Source organism: Ictalurus furcatus, chromosome 15, assembly GCF_023375685.1.
Source record: "Ictalurus furcatus strain D&B chromosome 15, Billie_1.0, whole genome shotgun sequence".
NCBI classification, from domain to species: Eukaryota; Metazoa; Chordata; class Actinopteri; order Siluriformes; family Ictaluridae; genus Ictalurus; species Ictalurus furcatus.
Genome location: NC_071269.1, coordinates 2,593,742 through 2,612,818, shown reverse-complemented (window position 1 = coordinate 2,612,818; position 19,077 = coordinate 2,593,742). Strand labels below are relative to the sequence as shown.

General features: G+C 41.1%; 2 protein-coding genes across 3 annotated transcripts; one reads left to right on the top strand and one right to left on the bottom strand.

Moving 5' to 3' along the window:
* Positions 1 to 708: 708 nt before the first annotated feature.
* Positions 709 to 17,381, top strand: avpr2aa (arginine vasopressin receptor 2a, duplicate a). 2 transcript variants are annotated; one of them, XM_053643810.1, is made up of 6 exons: positions 709 to 1,305; positions 9,866 to 10,230; positions 11,518 to 11,763; positions 12,209 to 12,355; positions 13,323 to 14,007; positions 15,429 to 17,381. In XM_053643810.1, the coding sequence occupies exons 2-6, from the start codon at positions 9,868 to 9,870 to the stop codon at positions 15,629 to 15,631; spliced, it is 1,644 nt and encodes a 547-aa protein (XP_053499785.1). In that variant the 5' UTR covers positions 709 to 1,305; positions 9,866 to 9,867; the 3' UTR covers positions 15,632 to 17,381. The 2 variants fall into 2 exon arrangements, with proteins under 2 accessions (XP_053499785.1, XP_053499787.1); XM_053643812.1 differs by lacking the exon at positions 709 to 1,305 and having other exon boundaries at positions 8,944 to 10,230.
* On the bottom strand, positions 3,110 to 3,700 carry LOC128619387 (uncharacterized). The gene has a single exon (XM_053643553.1). It carries the CDS (start codon positions 3,698 to 3,700, stop codon positions 3,110 to 3,112), a length of 591 nt encoding a protein of 196 aa, XP_053499528.1.
* Positions 17,382 to 19,077: the final 1,696 nt, after the last annotated feature.

Here is a 19,077-nt window from a genome sequence, read left to right as displayed (position 1 = left end):
TCATTGCAATTGTGCCTTGGGTCGAACTACCAAATACAGGGTAATAAAACGATCACCAGAGGAACCTTGTCTTTTCCCCCCAAGGAAATCAGCTGTCAGTTTTATTTCTGGCCGCTGATGAGAACATCTGGAAAACGTAACCTTGTGCATTGGATTAGCTCAAGCCAAGCCGGCTTGAGATCTCCATAGAAAGAGGGCTCGGGAGATACGGTATGGGCCTCTTCTACTCTTTAGGTGGTGTATGGGTTATTTTTAAAAAATCTACTGGCAAATGACTGTTGACTGCTGGGTAATGTCACTTTATGCATAAGAACACTGCAGTGTTATGTCCTAGAGATATTTGTCAGAGTGTGGAGTAAGGACAATGGGTGCTATGTGTTAGTCCTCCCCAGGATAGATATTGCACATGAGGTTACTTGTGTCACCTACTGTGGGTAAGCACATATTTTGTTCGTCTGGCACAACACACCATTATGCTCTTGATCCAGGCCAGAGACAAGTATATGACAGCGGCTCTGAGCCAAATTTATATCTCCTCTCACACTCCTTTTCTCCGTTGGACCTACAACACATCCTTCCCTGTAAAAACTGATGTCTTGCTGTCACAGTACAAAATGAACCATCAGCTCAGAATGAATTTAATTGACATGAGTCAGGCAAATCAACAACAACAACAACAACACACTGCATAATGGACCATACTGGTTCATTGGTTCCTCCTCTTTTCACAGAGCAGGTTATGTGAATCTGATGTGGTTTAAAGGGAGAAGACAGTGTACGCTTCAACACAAATCACTCTTCCCTCAGCAGGTTTAAACAAACCTAAGTAGATATTTGACTTTACACCCAACCCATCTATCTGAACATTTCGTGCCGGAGAGTTATGTCACAGAACACCTGTCTTAACTATCTCCTCCCAGAGAACCAGGGAGGGGAGGGGAGAGAGAGAGAGAGAGAAAGAAAGAGAGAGAGAGCAGCCTGAGCTCAAAATCAGCCGTATCAATGCAGTAGTACCCATTTCGACTGGGATATAAGGACTTTTCCAAGCACTACTCAGGAGTGAAACAGTCTTGAAGGATATCTTGCTTGCTATCATCTGGGACGGCACCTTGTTTTGCTCAGGCGTCAATCCGAACATGACACAACGAGTTTGCTGGTTCACATTAGGCTGGTGATATAACACACCTCTGTTCACCAATCCTGTAGAAACCACGTGTACTGCGCAAGGCTGGACAGGTAGAGAGATGCAGTAAAAGTGCCGGACCTGGTAACCGTCAACAAACTGGGACTGGACAACCGCAAACAGTAAGTTTACGTTTGTCTTCTATAGACGCACTGAATACAGCATGTGGAAAACTAGTTCTTTATGTCACTTAAGAATGTAAATAAAATCATTGGAAGGCAGTCAGGTGAGTACATTAATGTATGTTAGGTGACTGTGTGTTTATATACTAGAGCCTGGGTTACCTCGAATGCATGGGGAAATGATTAGAGAAGTAAAAACGAGTGAAGGTTTTTGAAAGACCAGTATGTGCTTATATATATATATATATATATATATATATATATATATATATATATAAAGTGTGTTGGTGTGATTATGGCAGCTGAATGTTACTGGAGTGTAGACTAAATACTAAAAACCAGGTGCACATAATGCACACATATGCAAATTACTATGCACTAAAACTAAAAAATATAATAAATACCTAGAACATAAAAAGAAAAATTCTACATGTATACAAATTTGGTACAAAAGTGAACGGGCAAATTAGAGTGTTTTTTTTTTTTTTTTTTGGTTTAAACTATCTTTAGGTACTATCTCAATGATAATCTTGTCAAGAACCTATTCAGAGGAACATGCATTGTAGACCAGCCTTGCGTACAATCATATACGCTCCATCATCACGAACGGCAAGATGTGAGCAGTTGATTTATCAGTTTTTCAGAGACATGACCTTCAGAGAGACCAGAAATGACAGCAGATCGTATAGAGAATATTATTTCTGATGATCATATCACAGTGCGCATAGAAGTATCTTAAGTCGAATCGGCTTTTTGCTGGGGTTAGTGTGCAAATGTGCTTACCTCTTCCACTTCATGGTTAACATAAACAGGCTGGTTATTACAGGAAGTGGATGATGGAAAAAGGGCCTGGCGAACACGAGCTGGGTGACATTGCAGTCCGGATTCTTTTTACCTGTCTGTAAAGCATGTGATATTTTTTAAGGTTGCGGTGAATTTTATTTATTTTTTTTACAGGTTTTTCTGAGGAAGTTCACTTATTTGAGCCAGCTGTATTTCATAACTTACACGTAAAGAAGAACTATATAAAAAAAAAAATCTAGTCAGATCCAACTGGGAGCTTTTTTTTTTTTTTTTTTTTTTTGAAAATTAATTTGCATTTTTAACAAATAATAATCTGCCTCAACCTGTCTTAATAAGTTACTTTCATTTCTGGCACGTTTCTTTGTGACGTTTCTGGCACGTTACTTTGTCACTGTTTTCATGACAATACAAAAACTTATTCATTGTTTTTAAATGACACACTAGATGACATGACGACTAAATATAGGCTTAACAATAACAGGAGAAGTTTACTTGTGCCAAATTTGTGTCATGTGGTTGTTGCAGTGTCACTTAGGCCAGCTGGTGCATGACCGAGTGTGAGGACTAACTGAGAAATGTACAAGAAGAGTAAGCAAAAGCAACAAAAAAGAGAAGGGAAGGGACAGATATTTGTCTAATCCTGTCTTAGCCATGTGTACACAGTTATTGTTAATGGCTTGTGGTAATGCTGTGCACCGAGTGGGTGCATTTGAGCGCTAAGTCATCAGTCATGCAGCGCTCGGACGTGTTACTTATAGCAGATGGTTTGTTAGTATCTTCAGACTGCCTTCCATCAGGTCAGGATGCAGGATAATGGATAAAATGTCATGCATAAATATTATAAAATAATAACAATACAATATAGAAATCACAGTATAGCACAGTGTGTGTGTGCGTGTGTGTGTGTGTGTGCATGATGTCCTGTGATGGACTGGTGTCCTATTCAGGGTGTATTCATGCATCACATCCGGTGTTCCTGGGGTAGGCTCTGGGGCAGTGTTCATGTTCCCGGGGTAGGATCTGGGGTACTGCTCAGTGTTCCCGGGGTAGGTTCTGGGGCAGTGTTCAATGTTCCCGGGGTAGGTTCTGGGGCAGTGTTCAATGTTCCCGGGGTAGGCTCTGGGGCAGTGTTCAGTGTTCCCAGGGTAGGTTCTGGGGCAGTGTTCAGTGTTCCTGGGGTAGGCTTTGGGGTAGTGTTCATTGTTCCTGGGGTAGGTTCTGGGGTAGTGTTCAGTGTTCCCGGGGTAGGATCTGGGGAAGTGTTCAGTGTTCCCAGGGTAGTTTCTGGGGTAGTGTTCAGTGTTCCTGGGGTAGGCTCTGGGGAAGTGTTGAGTGTTCCCAGGGTAGTTTCTGGGGTAGTGTTCAGTGTTCCTGGGGTAGGCTCTGGGGAAGTGTTGAGTGTTCCCAGGGTAGTTTCTGGGGTAGTGTTCAGTATTCCTGGGGTAGGCTCTGGGGAAGTGTTGAGTGTTCCCAGGGTAGGTTCTGGGGTAGTGTTCAGTGTTCCTGGGGTAGGCTCTGGGGAAGTGTTGAGTGTTCCCAGGGTAGGATCTGGTGTAGTGTTCAGTGTTCCCGGGGTAGGATCTGGATCCATTGTTACCCTGACTGGGATAAAGCACTTGATAAATATCAATGAATGAATGAACGAAAGCATAGTTTTCTTTACAATTATATAAACTATTTTGGACCAAATGGTGTTATTGCACATTATTTCCCCCCTTAATTATAAACACTGCAAGACATCAAAACAGGCAAAGGGGAGCTAATGATTAATGATTTATTGCACTGCAATCATTGAGAACTCATATGTATTGTTAGCCATTGTAAGCTCTTTTCAGCAACGTATCTTATTTGCAATCTACAGCATTATATACGAATATTCAATAGTCATTATCATGAGTGAAATATAATTACTTGCATCTAAGTGAGAAAATTATACTTATAGTGCTTTAATAGAATCGTCACACCCAGTTCAAACACCAGTGCTTCCAACATGAACAAGTAGACTCGCATAACTCACACACTGCCCGCCCACCTTATCAGCCATTTTATAAGAGCAGTAAGTAAAAGCATATAGCAAAACCCAGACGCAAATGTTTGCACATACATTATGTTGCAATTTCCACTGAACCATCAGTGAGCTCATATCTGATAAACGTCAGCTCATGTCTGACAATCTGCAGTGTGAGGATCTACAAATAGCCTTTCGAGGGCAAAAGAGAAAAAGGGAAAAGAGAAAAGGTTGCAGTGGAAACAGATGGTTGAACTCTTTCCTTCATGCATCACTCCAAACTCTGAGGTGAAGACGGAAACGGAGCAGAATCAGTCAGCTAACACATTGGAGAACTCAGATGGAGAACTCTGAGAAGTTCACTCTCTCAGACAGCAAGCAGCAGCTCTTAGCAAGTGTCCTTCAGGAGAACCCTGAGATGGTGCAGCTGCAAATCCGAACAGCTTTCTGCTGTACAGCTAATGAACCGCTTCTCATTTGTTATGTCCAGACAGTGTTTTGGGCTCTGAACGTAGACGTTGTTTACCATTTTCTAAGCAGCAGCTGTGACCAAAAGTTTGTGAACCCATCCCTGATTGAAGTCACATTATTAAATAAAGACTTAATAAACAGCACATACACCATTTTTTATTGGACAAACGGTTTAAGTCCCAGGCGATCAGCTGGCGGACGGCAGTTTGGTTGTGGACCAAGAAAAATATTCCACGGGATCGAACCGAGCACTTCTCTCTGTGCTTAGTTCTGTCGCAGATCTGTTCAACATATGAAAGAAATAATAATAATCTCAATACTTTAGTGATGACATTTTTTCAAAAACATGAACCATTTCTACCTCTGCTGTGGCTTATGCAGTTATATAAGGTGGCTCATCGAGAACGCAAAGAGTTTTCACAGACTTATTTACACAGATTTAAAAATAAACAAACAAATAAATAAATTTACCGTTCTTGTCTGATTATTGACGAAATGGCTTGTTAAAAAAAAAAAACCACACAGAAAATGGATTAAACAGAGAAGTATGTGTTTATTCTCTGCTTCTCCATCCAAACAGATGTCTAATTTGTTCAGAGTGTGTGTTATGAGTGAAAAGTGGTAATGTGTCACGCCAGTGTGAAACAAAACATCAACCACATCAAAATGATGTGTATTTACAGCTATGAACTAACAACTGATGGTCAAGCTTAGCTGCTTATCTGAACCTCTGCATGCAGTGAATCGCATGGACCTTTTAGTTGCATACCCCTGGTTTAAGTGTTTAAATGACTTTTTGGAATGAAATTTAGCATACACTAAGTGTCAAATATCATACCTAATTCTTGTGTCCATGGATTCATGCTGTTTTTCCAATCAACTCGGTTTCGTCTCAGATTCCTGTTCTTGGCTGACAGGAGTGGAACCCAGTGCGTCTGATATGCTTTTCTGCTCACCATGGTTGTAAAAAGTGATTACGTTGCCATAGCCTCCCTGAAAATGTTTTGTTTTGTTTTGTTTTGTTTTTCATATAATTCTATATAACCTCTAGAGACTGTTGTGTGAATCCCAGAAGATCAGCAGCCTGCCTGGCACCAACAATAGAAGTCTAACTAACTAAAGATAACTAAACCTAGTTAACTAAAACTCTTGACCTGCATGATTTTATGCAATGTGCAGCTGACACATGATTGGCTGATTTGATAATTGCATGAACAGGCAGGTGTACGGGTGTTGCTAATAAAATGGCCGGTGACTAAACTTGATTTTACTGTGCAACACTTTGGCTTTATCTAACAAGTATAAAACAACAACAACAACAACAACAACAACAACAAATTGGTGTTGCTAAACTGTTTGACCTATGGTAGGGAAAGTGTGTATTGTGTAATCCCAATGGTGTCAAAGATGGACTTCTTCTGTAAATTGTTAATTGGTCATGTTTTGTGAGCAGTAGTTGGGGAAAAATTGGAGCAGCTTTAGGTGTCTTGTCGAAGGCACTCTTCCAGAATGTTAGCCAGGTTTGTGATTACAATAAACAGACAAACATGTGAAGTGGCTCAGTGGGTAGCAAAGCTTCAGGGTTCTGAGTTTTACATGTTCTCCCCATGTTCATGTGGGTTTCCTCAGGGTGCTCTGGTTTCCTCCTACTATTCAAAAACATGCAGGTATTTTGATTGGTTACGCTAAAATTGCCGTGAGTGTGTTCCCCCGGGCACAGCACAACCCTGAACAGAATAACGCCGTTACCGTGGACGAACGATGAAGAGATACGTGCAAGCCGATATGTGGTTTACCTTTAGGAATTATTAAGAATATGACTATTGGACTTGTAACACACTTATTGTGCTCGTTAAAGTACATTAAAGTGCACTGCGTTCTTGGAAAGGCTACTATGTAAACAATGCCCTTGATAAAAAAAAGTAAAAAGAAAAGTAAAACATGTTCTAATCAAAAAAACATTTTGGGACTTGTTGAAGCTCATAATTCATTGAAAAGGTTACAAAGGATCCGCCGTAGCAGAAGTCAGTGTGACAGAAGTTTCCTGTATGCCTTCTGGGGTTCGCGCTTCTTCTTCTACCCACCCTTCCTGTGCACGCCCATTATTTTCTGTCTGCACCTGTGTTTAATTGTCTGTCTCATTAGCGCTCATCAGTTTCTATACTTATCCCACTTTGTTTGTTTGACTCTGATGATAAGTTACTGAGCTGCTTGGTGAACTCGCTTGCTCCGGATTATGTTTGTGTTTTAATCCTAGTCTATTTTCGAATTTGTGATTCCTGTGTACTTTCTTAGTAATTCCTTTCTTACGTCGAATGATCGTTCTTTCCTTCCTTTATCCATTAACCCGTTTTTCACCTTTGATTTCTGGTGTATTCTGTAGCCCCTTCTTTCTGTAACCTCTTCATTCTGTAGCCTCTTTGGGTTTGCTCTATGGCTTGTTTTGTGGCTTTGAGATTTGGATTTGCCGCCACTTAACCTGTCTGCTTGTAAGTCCAATAATAAGAATACCAAGTGGATAAATACAGTAAAGACGCTCCTCGTATACGGTATGTCCCGTCCCTCCCTGTCATTCACTACAGTCAGTTTTAAAAATGGCACCATGACTGCTTATCCTAGGAGTGGAAGTCCTACTGTGCATCGAAAGAGTGGGATGTAAAAATCCTTGTCAACAGTGGAAAATCATAAATTCATTACCTCCAATGTGTTGCACACACTTATGTTTTGGTTGCCTGGAAACCTCATTAACTAAAAAGTGGTAGCTGATGTAATGTAATGAGATATGGCAAGCTAGTTAGTTAAGCGAGCAAGTGCATGCAGTAAGCAATGGCTCCTTACGGTAACGCGGTTGTGGAAGAACCTGAGTGTATTTGACAAAACCTTTCAAATTGATCAGCAAATAAATACAGTTGTCGAATCCAGCTTCTTTCATTTAAGACTTCTAGCCAAAGTCAAGCCTTTTCTTTCTTTTAATGATCTCGAGAAGGTCATCCATGCTTTCATTTGGTCTCAGCTTGACTAATTCGCTATATATAAGAGTCAGTCACACAGCCTTGTCTCGTTTACAGGTAGTTCAAAATGCGGCTGCTAGGCTATCGATAGGTACGTATAAGCAGGAGTACGCTGCCCCTATTTGATCTCCGCTCCATTGGTTACGGGTACGCTTTAGAATAGAGTCTAAGAATTTGTTGTTTGTTTTTAAATCATTAAATGGGTTAGCACCACCATACCTTGCAGATCTGTTACAACGGTACGCTTCCACCAGGTCTCTTGGGTCTTCTGATCAGCTGCTCTTACGTCTTCCCAAGTCCAGATTAAAGTTCAGGGGTGACCATGCCGTGGTCTGGCCCCGTGCTTTGGAACAGTTGACCTCTGCATGTCAGAGCAGCTTTAACTATTTTTAAAACTCGATTAAAAACCCGTTTCTTATCTTTTAACTGTACATAAATCAGTACCTGAGACATGTTGGATATTTCAACTTCATGTTTGTTATATGTATTGTTTTTGTCTTTGTACAGCTATTGTTGTTGTTGTTGTGTTTAATTTCGCTTTATAAAGTAAAGTAAAGTAAAGCTATTGTCATGCAAAAGTCAAGAAGGAGTAACTCTTTACACGATATGTATGGGAGATAAAAAAATAAAAAAACTCTAGACACAAAATCTTCTTGTCCTAGATGCCTGGGCTACTAATTTGTCCACCCTCATGTTGTCTGTCATAGAAACCTAGCAAAGAAATTCAGCCCCTTCCTAGAAGTAGGCAGGCTACCAACATCAGTTTCAGGACACTCCATCAAGAATGCAAGAGTGACAGCTAAGGGAGTAGAATGTCCACAAGTCCACCCTAAGAAAAACACAAGACAAGTGGAGTTCTTATGAGGTTACTACAAAGGAAATAGAGGAAAGAAAAATGTTCCTGCCTGGTTTAAATTTGCCTACCTGGATTTTAGCCGGCACTACTGGAATGGTAAATGAGTCAAAATTCAGACTTTTCAGTAGGTAGGTAGATGAGACAAACTTCAGACTTTTCAGTAAATATACACACAAGTTATACGTGCAGAACACAATACACTGTACAATACCAACACCACGACCTCACTCTAGGGGACCATTGAATTGTACAGTAGAGGTAATTCTATAGCACAAAGTCAGGCTGTCTGTATGTGATCTCCAACAAAAGAAGTTGTCATGCAAGATCCAAAACACAGGGGTAAATCAACACCAGTGTGGCTCAATCACAAGAGGTTTTTTGTTTTTGTTTTAATATATATTTTAGAATGGCCAAGTCAGAGTTCTTTCTTTAATCACATTGAAGCACTGTGGCGTGATCTGAAGCAGGCCGTTCAAGCAAAACATCCTAAAATTATACACAAACTGAAACAGGTTTGTATAAAGGACCATGCCAAAATACCTCCTAATTGCGGCGGAGGAATGATCAGCAGCTACAGAAAAGCATTTGGTTGAGGTACCAATAGTAGCTAATATGAGTTCGCATACTTCTACACTCAATAGGCTTGATTGTTTTAAAACACTTCTTCGGTACACATATAGGGCGCTGAAAACATGGCTGTGCTAGCTGTTAAATAAGGCCGTCTTCATTTATCAAAGTCTCGATAAAGATCCTATCATATTTTCCATGCAGAAATCTAGATGTGTCAGTCGAATTGTTTAAACACGGTTAATATAATATGCATGGGTGGAGGGTTAAAAATTTGCTGAGGGTTCACTAGGGAATATAAAGAGGAGGTTTGTCTCTGTTTAAGCCTTTGTGAGAACTCAAGTCAATCCTCAGGGGGGCAGTTTTGTCCTGCATATTAGATGTAATGGCAGATTTGTGAATACTCCACAGATGGTATCATTTTGGGAAAGAGGCCCTTGAAGAGAGAGAGAGAGAGAGAGAGAGAGAGAGAAAGAGAGCGAAAGAGAGAAATGGGTTCTCTCAGGACACGTGAAATTGAACAAATTTTCAAATTCAGGGATAGCTAAGGATCATTTTGTAAAAAGGCCGTACCTAACGAAATCAAGCATTTATTTAAGTAACAGTACTATTTATTAACAATGACAGTACTTTTTTTTTATTTAGGTAGAAGGTCTTTACACTCTAGGATGCTTCAGAAACATGCACTACGCCATCGAACTAACTACCCATGCCAAAATTCATTATTTGTCTCACAAATTTCACTATTTGTATGTTTAAAGACTCAAGTGGTCCACTAGTGTGGCTGATCCTTGCACTGTTGCAGTAAACACAACCAATGTAAAAACGGCGTTTCTCCCACAGGCATGGAGACTGACGCAGAGGAACCAGGTTGGCATGGATCTGACTGCACAATTCATGCATGGAACTCCTCTTCAGCTCCCTCGCTTGAAAACAGTGGATTGAACGGTTCGTACGGTGGCGGATCGTATTTCTGGCTGCTCCAGAACAGCTCGGCAGGGACCACTAATGCTCCGCTTGCAGCCAGGGTGCGGGACATGGCGCTGGCGCAGGCGGAGATTGGCGTCCTGAGCCTGGTCTTGGCGCTCACCACGCTGAGCAACAGCTTTGTGTTGTGGGTTCTGCTGCGGAGGCGCAAGCACAACGCTCCCATGCACCTTTTCATGGTTAACCTCTGTGTGGCTGACTTGGTGGTTGCCTTTTTTCAGGTGCGCATAACTAGTGCTGGTCCGTTCTTGAATAAATCATAATACACACTCAAATCATCCTACACACTAAAACTAAAGCACGATCCTGATGAGAAATTTTTTTCCCCCAAGACTCCGTATGTAACCTTTCAGCATATTTGGTTCGGCACGGTGGCTTAGTGGTTAGCACGGTTGCCTCACACCTCCAGGGTCGGGGGTTCGATTCCCACCGTGGCCCTGTGTGTGCAGAGTTTGCATGTTCTCCCCGTGCTGCGGGGGTTTCCTCCGGGTACTCCGGTTTCCTCCCCCAGTCCAAAGACATGCATGGTAGGCTGATTGGCGTGTCCAAAGTGTCTGTAGTGTATGAATGGGTGTGTGAGTGTGTATGCAATGGACTGGCACCCTGTCCAGGGTGTACCCTGCCTTGTGCCCCATGCTCCCTGGGATAGGCTCCTGACCCTGAAAAGGATAAAGATGGATGGATGGATGATTCTCACTCACTAGGCAGTTGAAATTGTGACCTGCACAATATTTTTGGCATCCACTCAGAATAGTAGATCAGACTAATCAAGACAAGCAGGTCCATTCATTTAAACCGTCAGTTTAAAAAGTCAACTTGGTAAAGTGAGTCATAAAGCCCATCGCAAAAAAAAGCACAACTTTGTTTCATTTAATAAACCATCAAGTAGGATTACCACCAAACCACAATATTAGTTTAAACCACAGATTTCTTTCATTTATTTCAGCTCTTATTAGGTGGAGACTCCTTGAGACTCCTTTCATAAATGTTAAAATTTTTTTGGAATAAATAACAGCACATTTTATAATGAAATCCATTTATAATTAGTCTTATGTGATTCATCGTTCACCGTGAACATTTGAAATGATTTTATGGTGTGTTGACTTATGTATGATGCTATATTTATATGAAGAAAAAAAAAACAAAAAAACCAACAACCAGAAATAGTTTCATTTTTATACTATACTAGTCGAGATGAAGACATCACAGTAAATCGGTGCCATCTATGTAAGGCATTTCTTTTAAAATATGACATTAACAAGATATTAAAAACAAGGAAGCTCATTTTAAAATAACAAACATACCATATTTAAATAGGAGAAAATAGTATTTTTGATCGTTCTGACAAACTACGTGAAACCTCTTAACACATCCTATTTAAAAATGTTCTAGCAGATTTCACTTTAAAAATCGGAAATAGTAAGCGAATACCATGATCTATTAAAAACAGTATCATTTTGGGCTGGACAACTAAAAAATTTCACCCCCCTTCCACTCCAACACTCCAGGTTCTCCCTCAGCTGGTGTGGGATATTACAGAGAGGTTCCAGGGGCCGGACGTGCTGTGCCGCTCAGTGAAATACATGCAGATCGTGGGCATGTTTGCATCCTCCTACATGATAGTGGCTATGACAGTGGACCGCCATTACGCCATATGCTGCCCCCTTCAGGCCTACAGACTAGGGGCAATCTCACGCTGGAACACACCCATCATGGTGGCCTGGGGTCTGTCTCTTGTGCTTAGTGTACCGCAGGTATGAGGGTGCACTCTACATAGGGTTTCATTCACATTAAATAACTTAAATAATTGAGAAATGTGTCTGGTTGCTTCAAAGATATATTCTCATGTACAATTACTAACGATGTTTCTAAAAATGTTTTTTGTAGTCGCTTATAATTGGCTCATCATTTTTAAGGATTCTAGTTAAATCATGAAGTACATTTGTAGTCAGGGAATTGATTTGATCCCAAGTGACACTATAGTGTAATGTTACTGTCCTCAAGTCTAAAGATAGACATAGAAGTTACAATACTTATTATTATTTTACACATTACAATATACCTATGAATAATTATACACCTACTGGGGCACAAACTCACTTCCGAAAACAACCCACGTTGTGTAAAACTAGCTTTAAAATGTCTTGCAATTTTTACCAAGTACAGTTTAATCCCATAACACTCCTTGTCTTTCCCTAGCTGTTCATTTTCTCCAGGTCTGAAGTAGCTCCAGGAGAGTTTGAGTGTTGGGGACACTTCGCTGAGCCTTGGGGTCTGAAAGCCTACGTGACATGGATGACTCTGGCTGTCTTCATCCTTCCTACCTTGATCATCACAGTGTGCCAGGTAATGGAAATCTTCTTGAACTCTCTATAACTTATACAGTTGGCACCAGAGGGCAACACTTTTCTCCCTAGATTTTAAACGTAAGTTTTGCTAATACAGTCAGAAGGTAAACAGTGACTGTTGATCCCAGAGGCGTTGTGAGAATAAACACACGTAGCATATCGATGTGACTGGCAGAGCATCAAATAAAGAGCAACACATCTCAACCAGAACTTTGTTAGCATTGGCCAGCTGTCCAGCCTAACAACTGACTGCTGGTTTGATTTTTCAAAGGATCTATTAGGGCAAAGAGTGTGGGATTCCTGATCTTTTCCTGATCAGCCGCCCTTTTTAGTTCTAATTGGAATAAAGTTGGATTCATTTGGTCAGTCTCCTTTGGTTAAGTTGTTTTTAGAACTACATTATACACACAATATATTCTTTCATTCATTCATCTTCAGTAAATGCATCATCCCGGTCAGGCTTGTGGTAGATCCACAGCCTATTTCAGGAGAACTGCATGTGAGTTGGGAATATAAGACTGGATGAGATACGAGTCCATCACAGGGCACCATGCTCACACACATTCACATGCTTCTTCACACCTAGGGGAAATTTAAAGTAGCCAGTCCTCGTATAGGGATGTTTTTGGAAGGTGGGAGGAAATCGGAGAACCCTGGGAAAAACCATAGACATGGGAGAACGTGCAAGACTCCACACACCATATGAAAACATATACTCGAAGCATGTTTTACAGTGGAAAATGATGCAAAGCAAAGAGACTAAGCAGGGTATCGGTACCCATCCCAGGCATTTCTGCGTAATCCCTGAAGTATTCAACCTGCCAAATTAAACCGTAAAATGAAAAGTAGAAAGAGAAATTTTGACTGAAATAACAGACATATAGTATCAAGTAGAAGGATTTTAAATGGATCTAATAGAAGGTCATATCCTCTAGGTAACTTTGACCCAACTGCATTCCTCCCAGGTGCGAATTTTCAGGGAGATCCATGACAACATCTACCTGAAGTCGAAGCGGGTGGTGTCAGCTGACTCGAAGAAAAATGTAGTCATCTTCCGCATGCCCAGCCTGCGAAGTCAGAACGACAAAACAAGAGCAATGGAGAGAGGAAGAGGATCCATGTTGAGAGATTCTCGAAGAGGATTCCATCGAAGGAACAAGAGTGACTCATCCCAGTCATACTGCAATGCCCGCAACTCCCAGCATGCACTGGAGACAGACTGCTGTGACTGTCCCTTTCAGGACAGCCAAAGGGGAAATGAACTACAATACAGCACTCAGTCCCCTGATGTACTGCCTCACACACTCTCCAACGCACACGTTCCCATAAATCAGGGCAACTCAGAGGCTCGTATGGGCTCTGGTCCTCTTCCTGAAGGTGCTGCTGATTATTATCGGACTTCCCTGGATAACTCCGAGCCCTACGCTCAGTCATTCGAGGCCCCTATGGAGATTTGCAAGCCAGTCCCGCGTGTCCGGGTTTCGCAGTCCATTTCGCGCCCCATGACTCCTCCACCTCCAGGTGTATCTAGAGCGATGTCCAAAACACTGAGGATGACTCTAGTCATAGTGCTGGTTTATACCATGTGCTGGTTACCCTACTTCACAGTGCAGCTCTGGGCTGCTTGGGACCCAAATCCACCTGAAAACGGTGAGTTCGTCAATTAACCTACAAAACCCATCACTGTCCTAGTAATACACATAACTACAAGTAACATGAATGATTAATAAATAGCTTAGCAAAAATACATACACATATACACTTATTAAGACATATTGTACATATACTGAGGAAGAGGGGTGTAGTGCACTCAAAAACCCCAGAGCCAGATCTCCCTGCAGTTCTCACCTGGTTTCCCACTGATGCTAAGCAGGGTTGAGCCTGGATAGTATTTGGATGGGAGAACTCCTGCGGGGAAAACTAAGGTCCTAGAAGGAAATAGAGTTCAAGCTTTGGTGCAATATCATATAAAAAACTGGCAACTGTCCAGTTCAAGATAATTGCAAATAGAATACAAGATACATTGTGCACTTACAACACAATTGCAGTATGGAACTGTACATACAATAAAAACCACAGCTAGCACCATAGAAGCAACTGTCCAAATTTAACATCAAATGAGTGTTGTGTGTAAAGTATCTATTGTGCTGTTCCTGTATGACAGGTAATACTGGTAGAAGTGGTCGGTGTGTAATAATATTTGTGAGTACAGACCTTTCTCTTGTCTTGTTGACTTTGGAGCTCTATGGCTGTCCTCCTCCTTTTCCCTCTCTTTCCACACATCCCAGTGCCAATAAAGATCCTGTTTTAAACAACCATGCATTTGGCATTACACTCTGTGGTTTCAGGGACAGATTAGTAAGTAATGTGTTCCTGGGCAGGAACCTAAGCAGGGCCCCAGTCACCACCCCACTACGCATGAACCAATGAATGAAGCCCCACCTCTCAACCCAGCATGTACAAAATAAAACACATACGCATATTACTACATTATAAGGATTTGAGCAGTCTCGATGAAACACAGAATGTAGTCTTAGTTTAGGTGACTGGCTCTGTTCTTGCTTTGTACCTTGCAAGCTCATCCATAGTCCAGCTGTTCAACAAGTGCCATCTCAACAGCCGGCAGTGACAGCATGTTGAGTCTTCTTTGGCCAAGTTTTGTTTAGACTAGGGGGTTCCAATCATCTGATCTAGTCTATTTAAAGACATCTCATCAACGGATTAAACTGGTGGAATCAGGTGTGGTATATATATTACACATTTATGCAGATATGCCATTCTCTTGATTTGTGCCTGGTAGGTTTATTCTTTAAAAACTAGTCCCTGATTTTATTAAAATAAAATGGTATACATTCAAACCAGAATATCTTTACAAGGAAGTTCTCTGGTGCACTCTGTATATATCTCAATTTAGGGCTCTGTCCAGGGAAATAGAATTTATCCACTGAGAATTAAGACAAAAAAATAAATGGCTGTAATCAAACAGTGAACTACTTGGTGAATAGGGAATAAACTCAGACACAGCATACATCTCTGCCTCTAACTCCTCCATCGGTCTGTCTCTCTCTCAGGGGTGGCCTTTACTATCCTGATGCTGCTGGCCAGCTTGAACTCCTGCACGAATCCCTGGATCTACACAGCCTTCTCCAGCAGTGTCTCTCGTGAGCTTGTCTCCCTTTTGCATTGCCGGCCTCGAATCACCCGCAGGGGCTCCCTACCTGAAGACTCCAGTGCCATACACACTACCAGCACCAGCAAGGACTACCCATTCTGAGCCACTCACACATGTGTGTTACACGTGCGAGCAGACTATCAGATGTATTACAGCCAAGCAGCAGAAAAAAGCAGATGAGATATGGGGTCTCAACAAGAGATTTGCTGTTGGGAGATATTGCACTGGGGGCACGGTGGCTTGGTGGTTAGTACATTTACCTCGCACCTCTGGGATTGGGGGTTCGGTTTCCTCCCACAGTCCGAAGACATGTGTTGTAGGCTGCCTGCCATTTCCAAATTGTCTGTAGTGTTTGAATGTGTGCAGTTGTGCCCCGCGATGGGTCCGTCCAGGGTGTCCCCTGTGTCCCCTGGGATAGGCTCCAGGCTCCCACACAACCCTGCATAGGATAAGCGTTATGGAAAATGGATGGATGGATATTGCCCTTAGCGTAGCTGAAGCTACCTGAGTGATTGGAACGAGCACATTGTGGACTCCACCACACTGGCCAAGTGGGACATGAAGAACATGTAAACATATAAATGTTATATAATGTCCATGAAAACATGATGATACTTGAGATGTTTCAGTCTAAACTCATGAAGAGGATATACTTACTCCTCTAACACTAAACGAAATGACATTTCAAAGAACTAGAAACATGTACTGTATATACGAGACGTTTTATCAAATCGAAGAACCCTTGAGCCAAGTGCATGTGAAGTCTGCTTAAGAATTCTTGACGGAAAAGGAGGAAGCCTGCGCCCCAGACGTTCCCTCGCATCATTTATCATTCCGTTGTTATTCCTTATCAGTCTTTCTGCTACGAAATCTCGCTTTTGAGCTTGATGGAAAGCATCAGTGAGAAGAATGAGTCATGCATGGAAACTCCATCAAAAAGACAACTTCAAAACTGTGAGAAAGTGGTGGCAATGAATGATGCACAAATGTGAAAAACAGGAAATGAATGGACACAGGGGAATATATAATATAATAATATGAAGGGGGGGGGGGGCAACATAACACACAAGTTACAAGTACACATACTTAAGTCATCAGGGATTTTTTTATTTTTGAAAAAGCATACAGGACACGAAGTCATCAGGGATAATGAGGCTTTAATCACAGTTCGTTTTACAAATATGGTAGCAGTGTTGTGCTAATTTAGCAAACGTAGTATTACACGGGACCTATAGCTTGACTGTTTCGGTGACATCTATAGGAGCAAATGTAGAATGCTCCTTTCATATACACACATTGATTCTCTGTTTATGATATTAAGGACCAATCAACCTTTCTCGACTTCATCTAAATGAAGCTAGGTTTCAAACAAGTAAAGAAATAACAATGTCAGAACAACAGAAGTGCCTTAAATGTCACTGCAGCCAAAATGCGCAATCACCTCTTTCAGAGATTCCTCCTTCCCTGGCGATCATGTTCTCCAGTTTAATCTGTAATAGCACAAATCTCATAATCGAAGCCCAGCAACTGCATGTTAGACATTAAAAACTTCCCCCATTTACCAGGTGTGTGAATGGATTTCCAGAGCATTCTAGAGATGTTTTTGAAAATTGATATTGTAATTTATTAAAGTGCAATAAATGTATGTAAACAGGTCATGTTGTTATATAATGTTACATCATTTGTGGATGGGAAATGGTGACATACCATAATAATAAAAACTTTCTGGGGGAAAAATAACGACCAAATCGTTTTTTATCTGAATGGGGAAAATCATACATGTGCAAGACAGGTTCTTGTTCCTCTAAAGTCTGCTCAGATCTGATATAAAGTATGCACACTGACCAGTTTATTAGGAACACCTACAGTGCTGTGAAAAAGTATTCACTCCCATCCTGATTTCTTCTGTTTTCGTGTATATCCCGTACTAAATAGTTTTAGATCGTCAGACGAAATACAACATAAAACAAAGGCAACCTGAGTACACACTCAATATAGTTTTCATTTATTTATTTTTTTTTTTATTAAAGCCAAAAAAAAAAAAAAAAAAAGAAGTTATCCATCACCAATGTGAAAAACTAATTGCCCCCTTAAACTTAAAATCTGGTTGTGCTACTTTTAGCAGCAACAACTGCAAACGCTTCCACTAACTGGAGACCAGACTTTCACTTACTTCTAGGACTAGGATTTACTCCTAGGCTTTAGATGATTGTCTTGCTGCACAATCCAGTTGCACTTGAGTTTCAATTTACGGACTGAAGACCGGACATTCTCCTTTAGGATTTTCTGGTACAGAGCAGAATTCATGTTTCCCTCAGTTATTAAAAAAGTTATAAAAGATGCCCAGAACCTGAAGCAGCAAAGCATCCCCACACCATCACACTTCCACCACCATGCTTCACCGTCAGTATGTTCTTTTTGTGGGATTCAGTGTTTGGTTTATGCCAGAAGTAACAGGACCCCTGTTGGTAACAGTTCCACTTTCGACTCATCAATCCACAGAACATTCTCCCAAAGGGGTTGAGGATCATCAAGCTGTGTTTTGGTGAAATTCAGACGAGTCTTAATGTTCTTCTGGGTTAGCAGTGGTTTTCACCTCGCCACTCTTCCATGGACGCCATTTTTACCCAGCGTCTTTCTGATAGTGGAGTCATGAACAGTGACCTTTATTGATGTAAGAGAGGTCTGTAGTTCCTTTGATGTTGTCCTTGGCTCTTTTGTGACTTCCCAGAAGTAACCCTTCCCAGACTGATGTATTTCAATCACCTTCTTCCTCATCATTTCTGGAATTTCTTTCAACTTTGGCATAGTGTGTTACTGGGTAAGATCTTTTAACCAACTTCATGCTGTTGAAAAAGTTCTATTTAAGTGTTGATGTGATTGAACAGGGTTTGCAGTGATCAGGCCTGATTGTGTCTAATCCAGCTGAACCCCATTATCAGTGCAGGTTCATAGTTTTGTGGAATTAGTAACTACAGAGCAAATACATTTTCACACAGGCCCAGTTGGTATTAGATAACTTTTTTTTGCTTCAATAAATTACATTATCATTTGCAAACTGTATTTTGTGTTTACTCAGGTTACCATTGATTTATCTTAGATTTTGTTTTAATGTCTGAAACAATTTAGTACGAGATATACACAACAGAATGAATCAGGCAAATACTTTTTCACAGCACTGTATATATCTGCTCATTCATATAGTTATTCAGTCAGCCAATCATGTGGCACCAGTGCAATGCATAAAGTCACACAGATACAGGTCAAGAACTTCAGTTAATGTTCACATCAATCATCAGAATGGGGGAAAAAATGTGACCTTGGTTGTGGCATGGTTGTTGGTGCCAGGTTTGTTTGAGTATTTCAGAAACTACTGAGATTTCCACACCAACAAATCCAAGAAAAGTGTGAAAAACTAAAAAGTGGTGAGCGGTGGTTCTGCACACAGAAATGCCTTGTTCATAAGAGAGGTCAGAGGTCAGAAAATGGCCAGAATGGTTCAAGTTGAAAGGAAGGATAGCTCTTGTGCATGAGACCTTCAACAAAGT

What these genes read in the sequence shown, in the direction of transcription:
- LOC128619387 (XM_053643553.1), bottom strand. Translation starts at nt 3,700, where the DNA reads ATGGATCCAGATCCTACCCCGGGAACACTGAACACTACACCAGATCCT.
- avpr2aa (XM_053643810.1), top strand. Translation starts at nt 9,868, where the DNA reads ATGGAGACTGACGCAGAGGAACCAGGTTGGCATGGATCTGACTGCACA. An exon ending in TGATCATCACAGTGTGCCAG is followed by an intron (nt 12,356 to 13,322) that starts GTAATGGAAATC and finishes CATTCCTCCCAG; the next exon opens with GTGCGAATTTTCAGGGAGAT. An exon ending in CCCAAATCCACCTGAAAACG is followed by an intron (nt 14,008 to 15,428) that starts GTGAGTTCGTCA and finishes TCTCTCTCTCAG; the next exon opens with GGGTGGCCTTTACTATCCTG.